This window comes from Knufia obscura (assembly GCF_036327395.1).
Source record: "Knufia obscura strain CCFEE 5817 isolate CBS 148926 chromosome Unknown scaffold_8, whole genome shotgun sequence".
NCBI lineage: Eukaryota > Fungi > Ascomycota > Eurotiomycetes > Chaetothyriales > Trichomeriaceae > Knufia > Knufia obscura.
In genome coordinates, this window is record NW_027042694.1 from 1,125,633 (window position 1) to 1,146,537 (window position 20,905).

General features: G+C 50.9%; 8 protein-coding genes across 8 annotated transcripts; 1 reads left to right on the forward strand and 7 right to left on the reverse strand.

Moving 5' to 3' along the window:
- Window positions 1–1,861: 1,861 nt before the first annotated feature.
- PMZ80_007247 (uncharacterized protein) lies at window positions 1,862–4,753 on the reverse strand (the record flags this gene model as incomplete). The annotated part of the gene is made up of 1 exon (XM_064875655.1): window positions 1,862–4,753. One exon carries the CDS (start codon window positions 4,751–4,753, stop codon window positions 1,862–1,864), a length of 2,892 nt encoding a protein of 963 aa, XP_064728920.1.
- Window positions 4,754–7,598: 2,845 nt separating this feature from the next.
- PMZ80_007248 (uncharacterized protein) lies at window positions 7,599–8,683 on the reverse strand (the record flags this gene model as incomplete). The annotated part of the gene is made up of 2 exons (XM_064875656.1): window positions 7,599–8,070; window positions 8,103–8,683. 2 exons carry the CDS (start codon window positions 8,681–8,683, stop codon window positions 7,599–7,601), a joined length of 1,053 nt encoding a protein of 350 aa, XP_064728921.1.
- A 1,336-nt stretch (window positions 8,684–10,019) lies between these two features.
- PMZ80_007249 (uncharacterized protein) lies at window positions 10,020–10,700 on the forward strand (the record flags this gene model as incomplete). The annotated part of the gene is made up of 1 exon (XM_064875657.1): window positions 10,020–10,700. The coding sequence occupies one exon, from the start codon at window positions 10,020–10,022 to the stop codon at window positions 10,698–10,700; it is 681 nt and encodes a 226-aa protein (XP_064728922.1).
- Window positions 10,701–10,954: 254 nt separating this feature from the next.
- On the reverse strand, window positions 10,955–11,839 carry PMZ80_007250 (uncharacterized protein; the record flags this gene model as incomplete). The annotated part of the gene is made up of 1 exon (XM_064875658.1): window positions 10,955–11,839. One exon carries the CDS (start codon window positions 11,837–11,839, stop codon window positions 10,955–10,957), a length of 885 nt encoding a protein of 294 aa, XP_064728923.1.
- Window positions 11,840–13,617: 1,778 nt separating this feature from the next.
- On the reverse strand, window positions 13,618–14,979 carry PMZ80_007251 (uncharacterized protein; the record flags this gene model as incomplete). The annotated part of the gene is made up of 1 exon (XM_064875659.1): window positions 13,618–14,979. One exon carries the CDS (start codon window positions 14,977–14,979, stop codon window positions 13,618–13,620), a length of 1,362 nt encoding a protein of 453 aa, XP_064728924.1.
- Window positions 14,980–15,922: 943 nt separating this feature from the next.
- On the reverse strand, window positions 15,923–17,440 carry PMZ80_007252 (uncharacterized protein; the record flags this gene model as incomplete). The annotated part of the gene is given in 2 exon segments (XM_064875660.1): window positions 15,923–16,700; window positions 16,719–17,440. 2 exon segments carry the CDS (start codon window positions 17,438–17,440, stop codon window positions 15,923–15,925), a joined length of 1,500 nt encoding a protein of 499 aa, XP_064728925.1.
- Window positions 17,441–17,961: 521 nt separating this feature from the next.
- PMZ80_007253 (uncharacterized protein) lies at window positions 17,962–18,534 on the reverse strand (the record flags this gene model as incomplete). Its single annotated transcript, XM_064875661.1, has 1 exon — window positions 17,962–18,534. One exon carries the CDS (start codon window positions 18,532–18,534, stop codon window positions 17,962–17,964), a length of 573 nt encoding a protein of 190 aa, XP_064728926.1.
- A 942-nt stretch (window positions 18,535–19,476) lies between these two features.
- On the reverse strand, window positions 19,477–20,835 carry PMZ80_007254 (uncharacterized protein; the record flags this gene model as incomplete). Its single annotated transcript, XM_064875662.1, has 1 exon — window positions 19,477–20,835. One exon carries the CDS (start codon window positions 20,833–20,835, stop codon window positions 19,477–19,479), a length of 1,359 nt encoding a protein of 452 aa, XP_064728927.1.
- Between the last annotated feature and the right edge of the window lie 70 nt (window positions 20,836–20,905).

A 20,905-nucleotide genomic window follows, 5' to 3' on the forward strand; every position in this document is an offset into this window, starting at 1 on the left:
GGAGCCGTTCAGGTGTATGAAGCCGCGAATGATTCAATATGATTCGATTGTGAACCTGGAGCAAAGACAATGTGTATTAGTATGGCGTGGTGCGGTGAATGGTAAAGTGTTATTGGAGAGGCAGGCGAGGTGGACGCCGTGAACTGGCGGTCATTGGGAGAATATGCAGAGATGCGTTGGCATGATGCACTAACCTGGATTCGCAAGGGTAAAGGCAGCACGAGTTCTATTCTTGTGCAATGACGACTTGCTGGTAGCAACGCAGTCGAAGTCGAGTTCTGTTTCTGCCCGCTCTGCTGTGTATTGCTCGACGAACTCGTCCTTTGGGCCGAGGACTTTGAATATGTGAAGATGCTTGTCGATAAGCTGCACGCGCTGGTTGTTACGTAGTGCTTGGCGGCCACAAGGCGAAGCTGAAGAGTGTGATGCGACGAGCAGTTTGCTATCACGCGTTTGACTTGATGTTTGAACACCGATGTACTAATGTCAGCGCTTCGAAGAAGGGGCTGTCAAGGCACAGGTCACCTCTGAGTGGTTGTGGCGGCAACAATGCAACGTGCAACGAGGTTGCGATCGCGCTTATCAAGACTTGAGCTCTGTAACGCGTCGACCCGTGGTCTTGATGCGAGACACAGAGATGTTGCCCGAGCCAATAATCTTGAGTAGAGGTACCCAGCAACTGGGAAGTAGAAGTCGTCGAATCAACTGGTTGAAGCGTCAATAATGGACAACGTGATTGAGCGAGGTGGGTGGAGGTTAAGAAGAAAAACAAGTGGTTGGCCAGAAGAGAACTTGAGGAAAGTGGCCAGTCGTCGGCAAAGCTGACTGAGTCCTACGTGCCTGCGTGCTAGTACTAGTACGGATTAGGAGGCCCCACTTAGCGCGCACACACTAGCACAATTCGTCGTCGAAGGTCAACGAGCAAGAAGAGTCCGCGATAATCTTTCAATCGATGACCACCGGTGCAACGCATATTGAGTCGCCCTTATCGTCTCTCTTTTCGCTCAAGGAGCGCAGAGAGCAAGCTGTCTGTGCCTCGAAGAGGTATCAATTTTCAGCTGCGAGGTGCTCCTCAAATCCGAGCAAAGACTTTCGGCTAAATCGCAAAGTGATGCAATTCGATCATCCTTGTTCTCCGACCAACTCCCAGAACGGGCAAGCTTCTACAAGTAGCACGGCCAAGCTCCCTCGTGCCCCGGTCCATAGAATACGCCGGTATCAATTGAATCGTGTACGACGATTGGTCTTACTTACTATGCTTTGTTGTTCGATACACATCATTGGATGTGCCTGTCACGCTTTAGGATACTCGTACATGCATCTGTGCTCTGAATAAGCTACAGAACATCTATCTATTTAGGTAGGTAGATAGGTAGGCAGGCATGTCAGCGTCGCTTAGAGCATTTTTCAGCCCTAGATGTAACGCGCTGCTGCCAGAAACGGTGCTCGTGAGCAGACCGACCAGCTTGATGCATGCACGGTCATGCACCTTCGAAACCTGTGTTGCGGCTGTACTGTCCTTGACTGCCTGTGGCTTTTCCGGGTATCTCACGTACCGAACAGAACTCACTTGTACTTTCCCCTTGACCTGTGATCCTACGCGTGTCCGCGTGGATAGTCGCTCGTACTGGAGACGACAGGACGTTGGCCTAATATCTGAAGAACCAATCAGACTATTAATCAGCATGCCGCGCCTCTTCATTCGCCCACTCTCGTGATTTTCGAACGATCGCTTGTTTCATTCGTCGTTGCAACCTGAAATTTCGTGATTCGTTGCTGACCAGAAATCAATTCTTCAGATCAGCCATTGCCCAAGGCACACCACACGGCGCCTGGAGCCGTGCCAATATGCCCGCCGTACTCAGTCCGCAAGCACATTCCGCAACATAGCCAGGAAAGCCGGATGGAGTTTCACGATTTCTTGTATAGGAGGCTTCTCCGGCTCACCCGCACTACGCCGTAGTCGGTCTTGCTTCTTTGCTCGTCTCCTACGCTCCGCTACTATGGGGTCGAGTTCGTCTTCGGCTTCCTCCTCTTCGCTATCGTCATCTTCGTCGTCTTCGATATTCATCTCGGCAAGGTCAGACTGGGTGTTGTTAGCCATCACTTCTTCTCGCCCAGTCACAATACATACCTCGTGCAAACCAAAATCACTACTCTTGAAGGAGCCGACCCCGGGCATCGTGCTTCCGCTCGTGCCTTCAGCGGCCATCTTCTGCCGGGTCTTGTCGGAATGCCACTTCTTTCGTGCTTCTTGCCATTTGATCAATGACTCGATCTCCGCTATGCTCTTCTCTTTGTCAACCTGCTTCATGTCTAATGCACCACGCAGTATAGCGTTCATATCGAGCTTGCCACCCTTGGGACCCTTCCTCAAGAAGTCAAGAATCTCTTCGATCCATCCCATAAGTGCACCGAACAAGCCATTGTCGTGCACATGCACTTCATGCACAAACTTGTAGAAATTGTGCTCATGCCGCTGACATAGGTCAATGAAGGACTGCACTGTCTGATTTGGGTCAGCGGAGACGTCCTGTCTTTGTGCAGCTTCGACCGTCTTGATGGCGTCGTCTGCAAATTGTGCGAAGTCAGTAATGCTGTTGTACACGTTGGCCGACTTGTAGACTCGAACAAGCGGCTCGTAGAAGATGGTGAAGAGATCTCGAAACAGCTGCAGAGTGGTTGGCTCCTCGATCATCTGTGCCATCATCTCCTTATCTCGCTTTCGTGTCATCAGTTTGAGCAGCTGTTTGAGCTTTGAGAAGTCCTCGGCACCCTGTTTCAGCTCGACATCAACATTCTCGACTGCACTATTCCACGCAACATAGGCATTGAAGATCTTTTGGATTTGAGGCGGCGTTAGCGCTGGTGCAAAGTGCTCAGATCTTAGTATCACAACAACTGTGTCGACGTTTTCCGCCTCAGCCTCCGCTCTGATCTCGTTCTTAACTTCTTCTGGTGCCTCAACGAAATGCTTCAGCTTCTCAACAAAGACAGCCTCATCAATGTTAGCGGCAACACCGTCAACTGATTTCTGTGCTGTCCGAATTCCGTTGTGCAAAGTGGTTGAGAAGACGCGTTGTAACAAGGACCGGGTGCCGAATGGTTGTGCCAGGAACAGATCAAGGACACCAGACATGACCGCCGCCGGGTTCGCAATACGAATGACGTTCTTCAACACAGTATAAGGAAGTAGCGAGTGAATTTGCTTGAACTGGGCAAATAGCTCTGGTGAGTTGTCCTCGGCGAGGAAGAGGTGATATATCGTGGCTGCAATCTCTATTCGAAGCCACTCTGCGAACTTCTGGTACTCCGGACTCAGTTCTTGGATGGTGTCTTTCTGCTTGATTTCGGCAAACAGCTTGGATAGGCCGTTGCTTTCGACTATGCTCCGGCGGAACCGCTCCATGTAAACATCAAGCTCTGCTGCTCGTTGTCTCGCAATCTCGTAAAACTTCTGCTGTTCCTCCAGCCGTCGTGCATCCATCTCCTTGCGGTTTTCGATGTCTTCTAGTTCCTCCTCGTTGAGCTTGATCGGCTTCGACTTCAAAAACTCGTTCATTGCTCTTGATTCGGCTATTTGCGGGTTCTGGAGGAGAGTCCGCAAAGAAGCTCTCAGTGACACTCTCTGATCTTCGCGATGTAGCCGTACCGGCATTGGACTCGCCGCTCTACTACCAGGCGAAGAACCAAGTGGTGACCCCCCTACACTAAGCCTGGAGGTACTCGACTTGAAGCGACGATGGGTGAAGAGATGACGTGAAGACGAATTTGTGTCAGTGTTTGTGGTGTCCATAGTAGAGACAGATGACACCGAAGAAGCGTCGTCATCATCACCACCCCCGATAGACGCGAATGTGCTGTTCTTGTTCTTTCGTGGTAGAGGTGGCAGAATCTTGCCGGGCATCTCTGTACGCAGTCTCTTGTGCATGGCCACAAATTCACCGTATCGCTTCCCAATATAATAGGCTGGCTGGTCCGGTCTCTTCACGCGGATGAGGAACTCTGCATGCTGGTGATAGCGCACAGTTCTTTTCACCGAGGTTGTCCTGACACCTGCAACATTAACATCCCAGCCATTGATAAAGTTGCCTTCAGGTATGTTTGCGATCAAGCCTGCGTCGTTGGCTCCTCTGTCTACCACTTCCATTTCTGCAAACCGTATTCTCTCTTCGTAGCCTGAGGCGGTGGGTATGCCGGAAACCATCATCAGCTCGACCAACTTGTGGGCTTTCTTTGCTAGTTTCCTCCTCTTGGTTTCTTCCAGCCTGTCTTCTGAGGACGAGATGTATTTACTGGCGAAGGACTCAAGGAAAACCTGCACTTTATCCTGCCAGAACTCCTTCTCTCTGGCCTTGTCGAGAAATGGGAAATTCCGGACATGGTGAACGAAGATGTAGCGCAAGATGGGAAGCTCTGAGTCGACCGGCGAGACCTCTCCGTACTGCGACCGGAAAGGCGCACCAAATCTCTGCAATGCTGTTGGGGTATTCAGTTCCTGTATTTCAGTATAGACCTCTCTTGAGATGAGTTCCCTTTTCAGGTAGTGTTCTTGCTTGCCAGTCAGCAGCTGGCCTTCGGGTGGTATTGATCTGTCCATTTCTTCTCTGGCAGTTTCCCATCTAAGAATCCCAGGTTTGGGCGCATCACCGTTAGGAATGGCAGGCTGCTGGTCATGAATTCTTGCAGTGGGAGGCTCTTGAGCTGGAGTGTTCGCAGTAACCTGCTGATTTATGCTGACCTGCTGAGCCATGGCGGGGTCGAGGAACTTCTAGAGAAAAGAAAGGCGGAGGACCTAACGATGGAGGAGGTCTGGTGACCTTAGTGATACGGTAGCAATATCATCCAGCCCATCCTGCAGACAAGGACAACATCATATGCTCATGCTCATGGAAATGTCTGTACTTGGCGTCATTGCAGTGGTACGCAATGCGAATCTTTGGCAAGCCGAATCTGCCTCGTTCGCACCTGAGCAAGATGACGCGTTTCAGTGCTTGTGCCCTCGTTTGGGCTAGCTTCGGACCCTGGAGATGCCTGACTACCGGCTAGAGACCCACCCATTTGAGCTTATCACAGCTTCCAAGCCCTGCCATTTTGCTTCTTGCAGCAATTCTTCATGCAAAAGTCCATTGATTACGGTACTGATCTGGTGATGAATCCTCAACATCTCCAGCATGTGAGGCAGGGGTCTATGAATGTCTAGACGCCCGAAATCACAGATCAAAATCCGGTAAATTCTTCACTCGACCATGACCGGACCGGATCGTCATGCCGGCTCTCAGGAGTTCTTGTACAGAAACTATTGGCCTACTGCCATGGTGCAAATACACCCACGAGGCTGTCCTGCACCATGTGCCACGCACTAGTCATTTGAGGTACGAAAGTTGCTAAGTGAGGAGTGTGACCACGAACATGCTACTCCTCTATCCGACATAGTATAGACTGTTCGCCTCCCAGCTCATCAGTCACAAAAGACTGTGCTACACATCTGGGCTGGTTGGCTAGAGAACTAGATCTAGGCATTCGACTGCATTTCGCGCTCGTCAATGGAATATGTGGGAGCATGGAGTACTGAAGCTGATCGTCCTCTAGCGATGACTAATCTCAGCATGTCAATTCCCTAACCTGACGGAGCGCGACGAGATCCCAATCTGGGAACGGACTGTTCAGCTTCATCGATCTACATATCACAAGGCCGGACACCATGGATGACACGTTGCAGGAAACGCATACCACCACCCTCTGGCAACATTGACTAGACTTGTTGATCTCGCAACATTTTCCGCTCTCGCATCCAACGTAGATGGATATCGCACCATTTACAGACAAAATCAAGGCGCACGGTCGGTAGACGTATCGCCGCGAGAAAGCCTCTGTATGCGGCTGAAAAATGGCCTTGGAGGTGGCAGACTAATCCGAAGGGGGACATCGTGGTGAACTGTCCAACCATCCTGAAGTGACCTGTGCTATGGGCGATCAAGGCTTTGCGACACAGCATGTGGTGATGAGATACCTATCAGCCTCATGGCTGCACGGTTTCTGCTGAGGCTTGCTTGAGCGGGCATCATATGTACGGCGTGGATTCTGGAGAGCAGGAGCGCCCCAGTATGGAAATCCTCGCGAACCTATCGAGCCAAAGAAAGAGGATCAAGTGGTGTAAGTCTTCAGGCGAGCTGAGGCACACGAGCTATGAGTGGCTCCCAGTGCGAACGAAAACAGAAAGCTAGGCTCCTATGAGAATAAATATCTCAGCCAAACATGCTGATAGTGTAAGGCCCAACACTGAGCAGGCACTGGCGGCTTAATGCGATATACGATTCTCGCTTTAGTTGCAGTGACCCAGATGCAGAGGATTGATCGGAACTCGCACCTTATGTGCTATATCACCACGGTCGTGGCGTTCGTCGACATTGCTTTTCCCGTGCTCAACTCTTGGCCATGAAAACAGACCAATATCACTCCACGCAGGATGGTTTCAAAAAGTCACTCAACTTTCAAGTGCAGCAAACAGATGGCGTCACTATATCTCCCGACACGGCTACACAACATCATCAGATCATACATTCCTCTCGCTGTGCTTCGACGTCCTCAAAGCGATCCACCGCACCTTGCCGACCCGTCTCAGAACCAAGAACATCGCACATCCAACCAATTCGCCGATCTTTTCACCACCAATACCAAAGTCATTCCATTCAACCATACCGAAGACAATGGCCAAGCTCACCGACCTTCCCCCCGAAATTATCCACGAGATCCTACACCACCTCATCGGCGACAGCCATGTGGTTTACGTACAACGACGGCGAGAAACTGTGCAAACTGTTTCGGGCGTCTGATCGCATTCACGCAATTGCCCTTGCAGCTTTCGGACACTCGGAGCCTGGAAGCTCGGATCGCTGGAAGTGCAGAGTAGGAACTGTGGCTAGAAGAGTCCAATCCGATAAGATGAAGGGCATCCTCAAGGACACATGGGAAGTTCTATTCGAAGGCTTCAACGAGCGGATGAGAGGCAAGAAGCGCAAGGCACGAGGCGCGAGGCGCGGAAGGAGCAGACTGTCAGCATGGTTAGCGGACACGGACGGCATGCGATCAGGACGGCCAGTCTAAGTAGTAAGAAGATTGATAAGACAAGCCGTCTTTCCGACGGGGATTTGACGATTGGTGTTAAGAACGAAGTCAAGTACCCATTGTGCAAGTCTGCTTTGGCAATGCGCACGGCAGAAGGTCGACTGGACTTCTGTGCCAGGTTAGGGGAAATATTGCGATGAACGTTTTAATGTATCAAACATAAAATATCAGACACAATGACATGTCCTCTATTCAGCCTTACACAAGGCTACAGATCCAATATCGATGTTTTCTCCACCCCAGCCTCCAGCTTTTGTTCTTCTCCGCGCAAGCCGCGTCGGGATTTAAAACACTGATCTCTTCTTCGTTACAATATTCGCATGAACTGGTCTGGCTCCATTGTGCATCGACTGTGCTCCTTTGCCAGAACCTTGTTTCATCTTTACTGGATCTCCCGTCATATGCTTCTCAGACCGCCCTCACCACTCCAAGCAATGACATAGTTTGTTGTTCTCCTCGACGCAGCCAGATTAAGAATCAAGATACGCTGCACGTGGCCAGTTATCCAGTCCCAGTGCCTCCAATTCTTCCTCCACCGCGACCTCCATATCATCAGTGTCCATGGACTGAATCTCGATGAGCTGCTCCACCACTCGGCCAATAATTTCTCTTGCATTGATGCTTCCATTGATCACTTTTGCTGCCTGCTCATCATCAAACGTAGCTTTAACCTTCCGGTTGATGTCGATGTGCGTCTGATAAGCTCGAACAAGTTTCGATCGCACAGACTGGTCAGAGTTTGATTGCGTCTGGGTGCTCAGATGGAAGTGCTGCTTTAGAGCTTGATCGACTGCGACGCCAAGCACCAGCGCATCCTGCCAACCAGCGCGCTCATGGCCAGGTATCTCCAGATGCTGACGCATGGCGTCTGATGTTGAGAGGCTCTGATCGTAGATGTTTGCGACCTTGTGGCGGACGAGCAATCGAGAGATTTCGGCGCTTCTGACGCGGTGCTCAGCAAAACGTTCTCGAACAGGGATGAACGGAATAGGCAGTTGACGGCAATAATGTCCTGGTCATTTGTGGAGAGCGCGAAGTCGCCAGCTGGATCCTCGAAGTATGTGGCTTGTAGAGCTTCATCGGTGAGACTGATGATATATCGAAGCAACAGTAAGGCTTCAATAGGAATTGCTTTTCGCACCAATCTTGCTAGAGTGAGGTTGGTGCGGATGATCCGGCCTTCGATATCGAATTGGGTGGTATGCGTTGCTAGTATGATAGTATAGCATGCGTCGATAAGAGTGATACCCGTGCTGAGGCTATCTGGGTCGGCATGCGGAAGAAGGATGGCCCATGGCTGATAGTCTTGCCATTTTTGGTGTATGATCTCTAGGTCCAGCCATAGAAATGCTCGCCGAGGGTATAGAGTCTCGACGACAAGGTAGAACGGTGGGTATTGAACTTTTGCGACCAACTTTGGTAGCGCCTTATCGCGGGCGACCCTGTCCATTTTCTTGCTAACACCACGCAGCGAACAACCTTGCTTACCATCGTATGGTACATTGCTGAAGATCTGCAAAAGTACCTCGTCTGGCACCTTACTGATGAAGTCCATCGTGACGTGGTGCGACTGCAATGTGCCAGCCGTAAAGTTTCGATTGGGCTGGAGTTCTGGAAGAACTCTATTGACGCAGATGTATTGTACAGCCCATGATTCCGGTGGCGCTTATTTAAACCTATACGTGTAAACACTGTTGCAGTGATATCGAGTATGTGAGCATTTGGTGTGAGTGATATCGTCAGGACCATTTTCATTGTCGAGTGCAACAGAACAACCTGCTGGCACCAAGGAGCTTCATACACTCTGTTCATCCACCACTTTTTGGACGACCGCCTCAAACGAGGAAGCCCAGTTGAAGCCGCCATCACGCTCGATTACAGGGCACAGGTGGGAGGAGCAGCCAAACCCCATGGAACAGGAGAGGAGGGTGTGACCTTTTGAGCTCGCAGACTGAGCTTGCCTCAACAAATCGAACAATCGCTACCAAGATTGCTGCCCGCGATGCAATACTTGCAAGAATGGACACTAGGATAGTACAACTCACTCTTGACTTTGGCTTGCGTTGCAGGACGCAATTACTGCTTGTTGACGCATGACCGCAATTGATTTTATCGAATCACCTAAATGCTCGTCTCGTGGATTCTGGAAAGCGTGTACTCCTTTACTTGGGTGCACGAGACCAAGATCACATTAATCGAACTAGACGTCAGAGATACACGAGAAGCAAGAATGGTGAGAGGTGTCGCGCCTTCTCTCTACATTATTGAACCAAGCAAACCAAAGATGCCCAGAACTACGGCGAGCAGCAAATACAGATGATGCTTGATGAGCCCTAAAATCAGCCGTAAAAGACGAGTCAGAGCGGTAAAGGCAAGTGAGCCGAGCAGCTTCTACAAGCTCCAACTTCTCCTGTCGAGGACGATTACTTTCTCATCTCTCGTCGAGGTATTGTTGCATGGCTCGCGAGATGCAAGGGTCTCGGGTTGCAATACTGGATTATGCCATCAGAAGTAAGGAAGACGCTGGGTCAGGACCTAAAAGGTAACTTCTAAGGGGCACTGCGTGAAGCTTCATTTCGTCACTTAGCATCTTTCAACCAAGAAGTCACCAACTGTCGCGGCATTACCTATCTCTGATGTCAACGGTCACGATGTATGTGAGGCCCACTACGTGAGCAAGCAGTACAAACAAAAAAGTGCAGTTTCGCGCCGTGGTAACGGGTCGGCTGACGATAGTGTTGACTCTACTTACATCACGACCTCCTAGTTTTTCCAGTCCTACTCAATACTCTGCCGCTGTTGACCACCGCAACTCTAACCCAAGCCATTGGCATTCTGTATACACTTTCAAGTCGGCTCATAGCATTACCACACTAAGCAGAAATCTCCCAATGGCCAAAATCACAGACATCCCACCCGAAGTCCTCCGCCTGATCTTCCAGAATCTCGACAACATCTCCATCAATTCAACCACCAAAGATCAGCTCAGCGACTATATCACACAAAACTGCCTCTACACAGGCGTCAACAAGACCATGTTCGTCAAGCAATTCCCCATTTCGAAGCTAGTGAACTCAACCAGTATCGATTGTCTTGATACCTCCATGCTCATGGCCTCACGAGTTTGCACCAAGTGGCGTGATGGTGTCACAGATCTACTGTTCAAGGTCGACGTCGGCACAGAGGAGAAGAACAAGCTGCTCATGGAGTTCGGCAAGTGGTACTACAAAGCTATCGGCGACGCCAAGGCTCAACCACGAGCAGATGCTGAAGAAGCTGCACGTGTTAGGGAGGAATTGTGGAAGGAGAAGGAGGCGAGAGATCAAGCACAGAATGAGAGATGGAAAATAGCGAGTGCGTTGAGGAAACAAGCAGCAGAGAGGAAGAGGCAGGCTAGGGAAAGCGGTGAAGGAAAGAAGGAGAAGAAGACGGGTAAGAAGGTGGAGAAGAAGGGCAATGCAAGAATTAGTAGACAGGCCTACCAGCAGAGGCAGCGGCGCAGAGCTGAGATGGCATACACGGATCTCTACCGACCTGAGGTGGGGGAGGTCGACCAGAGAGGTAATGAGTGAAGCCGATCAGCAGCTGCGTACAAGCCTGCTGGAGCACGCAGACATTGCGTCTGTATTAATGCGAGTCTTACTAGGCTGTGGTGAAGATGGTAGCTAGCAAGTTTCGATATACTATTGAACCTGTCCAATTGTCCTCCAAGTTATCTCCAAGAATGATCCAAGTACTTCCTATATTCAGGCCATCTCTTCCTTTCCAATGTTCTCATCCAAGTCTCCTCGAGGTAGATCGCAACAGTCTCCTTCCAATGAAATCTTCACCTCGGCACGGCGGGCCCAGGCTCCCCACCCATATTTCCACCCTGCAGCCTCAAATCGAGCGAAGGTATCCCAGCGTCCCTCATAACATCCTGCCTCACTCCAACAGCAATCGCCCTCCTCCAATTACTCAGCTCAAGCTCCAGCTCCAGCAGCAGATACGGAGGATTCTCATCACCAGCCCTCAATAGATCCCACGTCTTCTCATCCTCGAGGAAATCGCTGATATCACTTGACATGAATCGTTGGGCCCCCTCAGTCATGGTCTCACGTAGTGAGAGCCGTTGCCATTTCAGATCAAACACATCTGGTGAGGGCCATGATGGGGGCATGAACCGATGCGGATTGCGGTGAGATTCGAGGGTCTCACAGGGAACCGAACCTGACATGAGGTGACAGTAATCTGTTGCTTGTTGTAGGGTTGAGTACTGAATGGCTTCGTGGTGCCAGGTGTTCGTGGGTCGGTGGAACGTGGCGACATGAATTATGCGACCTCCTGGATAGTGATGGTCTGCGGGCAATGCAGGTGCCTTTGGTTTAGGGTCGTGATATGTGGTGGGGAGAGAGGCTTGGTCTGCCTGGTGCTGACGCGGCGGTACTCCCATCTGAGTCTTCGGTAGAGCAGGAACGATACCGAGCTGTGGCTGCCTCTCAGCCTCGAATTTCTTCACCACCTCTTCAGGATAAGCTCGTCGCGATCGCTTGGGTAGAGTCTTTGGCGAGATATCTTCTTCATCTTCTGAAACGTCTGAAGAAGGCGGTATGTAGCTGATGATGGGCGCCCATTCTGGCAGGACGTTCGTTCTCGATCTATTTCGTTGTCGCCTGCGACGCGATCTTCGTCGATCGGCCGCGGGTGCTTTGGGTGGATTGAAGGTGTTCATGTCGGATCTGTCATTGAATATGGATCTGGATCTGGATCTATTGATATAGTAAGTAGTTCATAGCGGGAAAAGGAGAAGCAGAAAAGTAAAAAGGTAGTTAATATATGCTAGATCAATACCGAGCAATTGTGAAAGTGATAGCTATCACTGCAGTCCAAACGACGCCTGTAACAGATTCATGGTCGCTGTCGTTGTTTCGTGAGGTCTTCTGTCAAGACGCTTCTTTGCTATCTCTACTACCAACAACGAATACGTGCCCGTCCAGCTGCTGTCGTCATCGTCGCCGCCACCACGAGACACAATGAATGATGATACCTGATCGTCGTCCGAATAATGCTATTCTCGTGGTGTGGCATTGTGACCGCTTTTAGAATTGGCAAGCGAATGTGCTGTCACCGCGCCTTATTGTTCTGAGTACTGGCGAAGTTGAGCTCTTGTAACTCGAAATCTTCATATTCGCCAAGGAGACACCTTGTGTTTGTAAAGTATTGGGAACATGCCCATTCACCGTCGACTTCCACCGGCGCGGTTCTGGCGGTGTACAAGTGGACAGAATTCCTGATGCGTGACCAGTGCTGAAAGGCTTGATAGAGGATGACGATAAGGATGACTCGGAATCTCATTGTTTCTGCGAATGAGAATGACGGGTCTGCATTGGAAGCTGGAATCCCAATCACGACACACAGATGACTGGTCTGTTAATGAAGCTGAATATATCGCGATGCTAAAGGAAGTGTTCACTGTGTTTGCTTGTTGTCGGACTTTATTGAAGTGTCCGATTCTGTTGAACAGCCTGTATTCACCGCAGATGAGCAGGAGCACAGTTCCGCGTTGCAAACCAGGGCAAGAGCACATCGTTGGGAAGGAAGGTACGCTCTGAAGCCCGCCACAAGTACAGGAGACCACAACCTCACCTGCTCAAAAGCGCTGCACCAAGAACTCAGCGTCGTCGAGTCTTCTGTCTTTGCGACTATGTAAAGGTGTCACGGTCCTCGTCCAGCTCTTATACGAATCCTCATATGGCCATATCTCAAAACTGCTCAACTGCTCTGTCCTAAAAGATAACCCAGTCACCGGCTCTTACGCCAATATGCTCAGGCACCGCAGGGAACTCCAGACAAGTGATCGAGTTGTGCGATCGAGGACACAGCATGGTAAATGTATACATCATGGACGGATCCTGCAGGCTTCACTCTGTGTGTGAGTAGGTATGGTGCCCGAATCATGACCTTCACATGCTATGACAATAGGAATAGAGCGTAAGGTATGTCAGCGGTCTCTTTCAATAAAGATGATGAACAATGTAGACTCCTTGGACGTCGCCGTAGTGCAGTCGTCCCGCAATCATGGAGGGCGAGCTCCTCAGTTCAGCAAATCTTCTGATGTGCCATCCTGGCGCAGATTGCACATAAGGTCAATAGATCACACCGTAGCTCGATCTCCTGCAACATCAACTTGAAGATCGCCTCACATCCAGCTTTTGCATTCTTCTATTTTTGTTTTTACGGTCTCAGCGACATGCTTCGCATCACGGAAGCAAGCATGCAGGCATGCGGGAGGGATCACTACCTACGACATGAATAATCAAGGTAGGAGATGAGTGTCCAAGTAAGTCCATACGCACGAGACCACAGTAACAGCTCTGTTATCGCATTATTCTTCTCAGCAACGGGGTAGAATTTGGTTCGACATTCTTTAATATTGCTTCAACTACTTCTCGAATATCCTAATCTCAGCGAATTCCACCCTCGATCCACATCAACTAGCAGTGTCACCACTTATTCTTCTTTTCGTCTCCAGTCCTTGTCTCGACCATCAGTATGTGGTCGGTTCATGTTCGATGAGTTCTTTCGCTCATCGCGGTATGGAGACTGCCGCCAAGACTGACCGAAGCTCAGACTGTGGCGCGTGGATGGTCTGGAAGGAGTATTTTCAGCGGTAGCTGACTCTCCCAGACGTCCGCTGCGCTCTGCGATTCTTTCCTTCTTCTTCTGCAAGCTCGAGAAGGGAGAGTCTGCGGTCCGAGCCATTGGTGGCACATAAGGACGATGCGTGGGGAAGGCTCGTCTTGGCAGATCCTCAGCAGGTTTCTGTTCATCTGCGTCCTTTGGCTCTGCGACTTCTTCTTCTGGCTCTGCAACATTCTGATCTGGCTCCTCTGGCAGGGAGGACAGCGGACCGAAGCTGTTCGGCAATCCGAATGACTCAGGCTGAGTTACTGTACCCGGGTATGAGCTGGCAGACGCTGTGGATGCCGTGCCTCTGGATGATTCAGCAGTTTCAGCCTGCTGTCTGCTCTTAGACTCTGCCATTCTCAGCCGTCGTCTTTCTTCGGAGTCCCAGGCGCTCTTCTCTCCTTCTCCAGCTTTCCAGGCCGCTGGACTCCTGTCGATGAAGCTTGGCGTACGTGGACTTGACACTTGTCCAAGGTCCAGAAGCCACTGGATCGATTTCCGGTTGTCCAGCGCCGATTCCGGCACAGTAGCATAGACGCTCCAACCTTGATGGGGATGTCCATTGGCGATGGCCTTGAGCTGCTGTGTGGGTGCTGGTTGCGATTGCGGCGCAACATCGGTATTCTGGTCATCCTGCGATTGAGCTGCCTGATTCTGAATGCTTGGTGGTTGAGCTGTCTGTACCTGAACAGGTTGTGGCAGAGCTACTTGCTCCGGACGACCGAACAGGGCTTTGAAGATATGTGTTAGATTTCTGACATGCACTTCCGACAGATCTCTCTCATCTCGGATACCGAAGCCTTGTACGAATCGACCCATCAGTTCGTCCAGGCAATGGTTGCAGTACAAGACGTACATTGCCTCGCAGCAATTTTCGTGTGTGTCCCAGTCGATGCGAAGAGTCTCAAGACAATCGAGATGCTTTGGCGGGTGCAGCCATGATGCTTTGGGATCTATGTACTCGCAACCGTCATGCTTGATAGATTTGGCACAGATCACCGAATGCTTTTCGAGTTGTCGGCGATGCAGGGCTTGACGCTCTCTGAACAGAGCTCTCCTCTCGCTGACAGTGTACATTCGAGTGGATGTCCATCGGCTGCCAAATGCTCGTTCGGATGTCTGAAGCAGACCGGCGGCTATCTGCAGATCCACAATGGTGAATCTTTGGTCTTGGTTCGAAGCCATGTTACTGGATCTCTTTGCTTGGGTTGTTGGTTGAGGAGAGAGTTGGTGCTTCTGCTTTGACTTTGGACTTGCTTGCGTTGCTCAAAGCCTTTGGCAGGAGTATGTGGTGTGTGTTGCAACAAGAAATCCATCTTCGACAAGAACTCCAAGTCCGACTTCACGCCCATACGGCTCAGGACTGACTGCAGCGCCGCAAGGCTCGAAGGCCACAACAATGCACTCGAGTCACAAAGACGTGTCTTTCACTCCTTGTCGACGCGCCATTGTGCCTTGACGCGCTTTGTTCGACTTGCTGCCCTCTTTGTCAACATTGTTTTCTTCACTGTGAAGGCTCGAAGCAAGGCATCGAGGCAAGAGGATTGTGACTGCACAGTGCATGATGAACGTGAAGTTTGACCCGAGACATTGCTGGTTGCATTGGATGCGAAGGCCTCGAGACCAAGGCATGGATGAGCTGAAAGATAGTCGGCACAATTGCTTCCGGCTGATGAAAGGTCGTTGCGTATGCTGCTCCTGGAAGCTGGAAGAGTTGAATATCGAAGATCTCGTCAAGGATGTACATATATAGACGTCCACCGATCGTGGGGAGCGCGGCGCCTAGAAAAGGAGTTCGAAAGGGAAATGGGGCGGTGGGAACAGCTATGTTCGTGCAAAAACTGATCAGATCTAGCAAGTGCTGCTTGCTGCTTCACACATCAGCAAGCAACAATCCGCGTAGAGCAAGACACATTCAGGGAGCAAGCCATGGCAAAACAAGTACATGGAGGAAAGGCAAGGTCACATTGCAGAGAATGTATGGATACTGCCTCCCACGAATACAACATTTCTAATCATACAAGGCAGGAGCAAGCCAAGCTCGGCCAGATGCTAATCGATCAACGCAACGTTCTTACTCTATACACCCAACTTCTATCTAGCAAATCAACGTTCTACAAAACACTCGTTACATCTTTTCGATATCTGGCCAGACTGCTCTTGACCGCGCGCAAATCCAATTCCCCTTGCCAAGATACACCATCCAAACCCCGTTCTTATCCTGTCTCTTCTCGTACAACAGGGGCTCGTGGATCTTGTCTCTGGCTGTCTCCTGAATTGTCCACCTCGGATTCCTGACCTGTAGTTGTGTATGCTTCTTATCGGCTGAACAGGGGCTGTGAGCTGGATTGATCGCCGTCCTTGTCGTTGGTGCGGCGCAAGTTCCAGGTAATTGACCTTGTGGTGGAGCGTACCGAGCCTGTTGATCGACTCGTGTCGTAGGTGAGAACCTACCGTCCGTGGCTTCACGATCATACATTTTCGTCTCAGTGTACTGCTTGCGTGCCTGCTGGTTCATGGCCGCCGGTCTGTTGGTGTAGTTGACGGGGTAAGCATGTACAGGCACGAACGCACCTTGCATGCCTCCAGCACTGCCAGGAATGTAGCGGAGAGGGGGTGCAGTGGTGAGAGCTGGTAGATGTGATTGCTGGTAGTATGGCGAAATTGTGTCATAGGTCGTGCTGTGGTTTGGATATGGCGGAGGCTGATTGGGATGGCTGACATATGGGCTTGCTATAGTTTGGCTACCAGCGTTCTCGACGTGATAGAGAAGCGATGGTGTCTCTACGATCGCCGCCGGGGCGTAAGACGTGCCTATTACTTGACACCTCAACTGTGGGGTTGGCTGCGTATCAGCATTTGTGGATGCAGCTCTAGTAAGACCATGACCGAGCTCCCTTTCTTCACTAAGCATCGACGCCTACCTTCCCTCTGAGCGCACCATTAGACCGTAAGGAGCAGTGGTACTGGTGGCAGCATTGTCCGTTGCTGTGCCTGGCACGACGGAGGACTGGTCGGCTGCAGACAAAGAGGCTACCTTCGACGGCGTCGTTGGCGCCACGATTGCCAAGATCTTCTTTTTCCTGGTTGGTAGCTGGAAAGGGGCTGCGGCACATTGGCGTTGTTCACAATTTGGAACCACAGGCTGCATATCAGCGTCGTCTCCAATCTCTGAGCCGACAGTTGAGTCCGACAGAGGACGAAGATGCTTCTCAAACCTCTCAGCCAATATCCTTGGGTACTTTGTATACCATGACTGTGGTATCGGCTCGCCCTTGACCCTGAATAAACGCATGCGCTGTTCCCAGATACATCTACTCTCGTACTGGAGAACATCAAGCGTATCCCACGACTTTGTATCCTCGACGTCGAGATTCATGCAGTGGGATGTCCAGATCGTGGTCAACTCCTCCACTAAAGCACGTTTGCCACGAGCATCAATCGCTTGCAGCTGCTTCCTGTGGTCCTCTTGAATTCGCAAGAATCGTTCCTGGACAGGTGTTACCGTAGCGAAAGCCTCTTCCAGGACCCCGAGATACGCGCTACTGTCATCGCGGGATAGACGTAGGAGCCGTACACCCACAGTAGCTGCGACGTCGTCTGGCTCCGCTGGCAGATGGCGAGTGATCGTGCTTCCGGAACCCATGGTCTTCGGTGAAGGAAGGAGATGGTTTTCTGGACTCGAACGTGTTATGACTGGATGCGATGGTTCGGTGTTGTTCAGACTGGATGGATGGTGTTGGTATCGTATGTTTATGCAAGACAGGATTTGGTTTTATAAAAGCGTTGCTAAAGGAGCTATGCGGCTCAGCCGTGCAAACGGCGTCAAGTGCATGATAGCAGTGAAGTGCTTTCCGTGATACGCTTGAATGCTTCGCAGACGCGACTGACGACTAGCGGTCGAATGCAGGCCTCATACACCGCCGAGCGTGACGTGTTCTTGCTTAGCGCTCCATAGTGAAGTACGAGTACTCACGTATACATGATATATACCACCAATGGTCACGTGGCCCTAGGACGAAGTCAGAGTGTGGTCGTTGAGTTGGTTTCACGAAGAGCTGGGAATGGAACACCGTTGAGCAAGCGCAGTGAGGATGGATATAACTTACTTTGAAAATGACTAGGTCGAGGTGTTGCTAGGAGCTATGATTGCGATTATGTCGATGTTCATGTCCTAACCTTCTTCGCCGGTGTGGTATGCTTGACCTGCTTCTTCGCCTTCTGCGTGGCTTCCCACTCAGGGGTTGGAGCAACGATCTGTATCGCCTTCGGTCCTGCCTTTGGCGTGTTCGGCAGCTTTGACTGTTTTATCGGGCTTGGCTTAACCTCTACCGTCGGATCTCCAGCCACTGGGTCCTTGTTAGTCGCCCTGAGCGCCCCATGTCGAGCATTATATGCTGCGCGGTACGCGTCAATAGTTCGTGGACGTTCCTTCCGTTCTGGCTCGCCCTTTGTGATGTATTGGTTGGCCAGGAGTTGTGGGAATTGTTGGATGTATGAGGATGTCGTGAGACCTGCCGCGGAATCCATTCTGAATCTACGTTCCCACCTGCATCTGTCTTCGAAGTGGATGAGATCGAGCTCCGACCAGTCTTTAGCTTCCTCGGCATCGAAAGCGACGCAGAAGTACCTCATGGCCGGTGTGAGCGTTCGGGTAACTTCCTGCCTGCACCATCGATGGTCGTTGAATTTCATCAGCTTGATGTGGATTGCTTGGAGCTTTCGAACACGCTCCGGCATTGATTTTGCTGTTTGTGGAAGTGGCCTACCACTTCCCGGCTCATGCCATATATCGAAAGCTTTGGTGTCAATGACGGTCGGGCTGCATGCTGCTATGTGATGATTCCAAGTTCAGCCGTTGCCCTCAAATTTGAAGGACATGGTGTGTGTTTGCGTTGTTGTCAAGAAGTGGATATCTGTTCCGGTCTCGGTCTGCAGGCTGATTCGCGGAATGTGGCTAGAATTTGACGAGGAAGATGCTGATGCAAAAAGAGCAGGAGATCGCAGGCGAGATATATGCTAGAGTAAGTCATGTGCGGCTCGAATGCCATGCTCGCATTGACCGAAGGTGTGATTGCCCTCCTGAGACTCATGCCGCGCCCGAGACTGATATCCATTATACGAGTGCTGCGTTTCTGTTGTTGGTCGGGTCGCCTTTGTGGCATCTGGTCATTGTTGCACTCCAAACAATGACCCCGGTTGAGGCTCGAGTGGTGCTTTGAGACAAAGGCAGAACGAGGTAAGACAGGCCGGCTTGCAGTGATCAAAACTTGAGTTCTTTAGGCATACCTTGGTCCACGTACTAACAGAGGGTTATGGTATACATGGAAGGTTCATAGTTCGAACAAGGAGAGGTGCAAAGAGAAATCGGCAAAGTACAATCCTGTAGGCAAGCAATCCTGTAGACAAGCAAGTATGGCAAGCAATGGAAGGCTAGAACCAGAACACGATTGATACTCACAGTTGTTATTTGCGCTTGCTATGAATTAGGTTCTGAATCCGGTTAGCTGCAACGATGCCTGGATGAGGTCAATGATGATATCCAGTTTTGCATGAACTTGTGACATACCATATCCAAGTACCCATCGTAGCTCCTGGACGTTGACTTGAAGCGCCAATAGCTCAGTTCCACGTCGACTGAATACCCGTAGAAGCTTACTGTGTGCCATCGCTATCTGAAGACTATGGCGTGTGTGGTGTGTGGCGAGGTGGCTCATACATCTCATACTGTGCAGTGCCCCAAACGCTTGTTTGATCGAAGGGTGTAGCATAATGTTGAGCTTGACCGTACTGCAGGTACGGCGGAAAGTACGAGGTACTCGCGCCATTCCAGTCTGCAGCATGAGCAGAGTCGTGCCAGGTGTTTTGCCAATTGTAGTGGTACTGAGTTTCGGCGGCACGGTACGGAGATGGAGTTAGCGTAAAGTCGGTGGCGGGGAGAAACTGCGAAGGCGGACTTGCATTGACTGCTGCAATGACTCGAGAGGCTGGTGACATTGGCAACTGAGCCGAAAGCTGTTGGACGGTCTGGTGAGCAGCTTCCAAGCTGAGTCCACGACCAGGACTATCGGCAGTAGCACCATTTCGCTCCAGAGCAGTAACAACCCGACTTTGTCGATTTGCAGCTCGATAAGCATTTCTGGCAGCTTTCTCGCGAACGACTGGAGGCTTGATGATAGGCACTGCACAAGTTCCCTTCTTTTGTATGACAAAGTCATCCCCAGGTGCCGTCTGCGGATGGTTGGGTGGTGGAATGAACACTAGATCCGACTGCAGCTCTCGGGCATATCTGTAGCCTGTTGGCATCATCTTGTCGAGTTTGGCAAACTGTTCTGGATCGAGGCTGGCAGGGTGGAGGCCATACAAGCGTGTGTCTTGCTCGAAAGCCATATCAACAATGGAAGGTCGTGTTCCATTGACCGGTGAAGCGGCAGCTGTGGCTGGTGGAGTGACAAGTGAGGAGTCGATGTACGGTCCCACCAGGTCAATGCCACGGACGGTATTCATCTCGGGCTCTGAGGACACAAGGGTTTGCTCCGCCCGCGGAGCGTTGGTGGTTTCGAAGCCGTCGCTGACACCATCTTCCTGGACAATGTCCTCAACGCTGACTGACTGCTGATCCTGCTTCGCGTGCACAGATGGTTGAGGAGTGAAGACCGACTCCTTTTCTAGGCGCTCGAGAAGAGCTCTCACTTTGGTAGCCCCAGGGGCATCAGCATGCGCAAAGAGCTTTTTCATGTTATAGATCTGTTCTGACGTGAACTCGGTTGGAAAGTTGTGGCGCCTCGGCTTCGATAAGTCCTCGAGAAGCAGTGTGAATTGTTCGACAGCATCGACGTATTGCTCGTCGGAAAAGTCTTCCATAGTTTGAACACCTTGTGATTTGAGGTTTGGAATGGGTTCAATCGACTTATGGGTCTGACACTTTCCAAATGTGTAATGGTAGAATCGGCGGATCAGGTTTCGCAATCTAGCTATATGCCATCGTTCTTCATGAGCACTCACAACTGTTGAGAAGTGGGTGCGGGCCAAACCCGCCATGGCGAGTGCAGACATTGTCTTCAACGTATTAACACCGCATAGATCGGTGTCACTCGTGTTGTTCTGATTT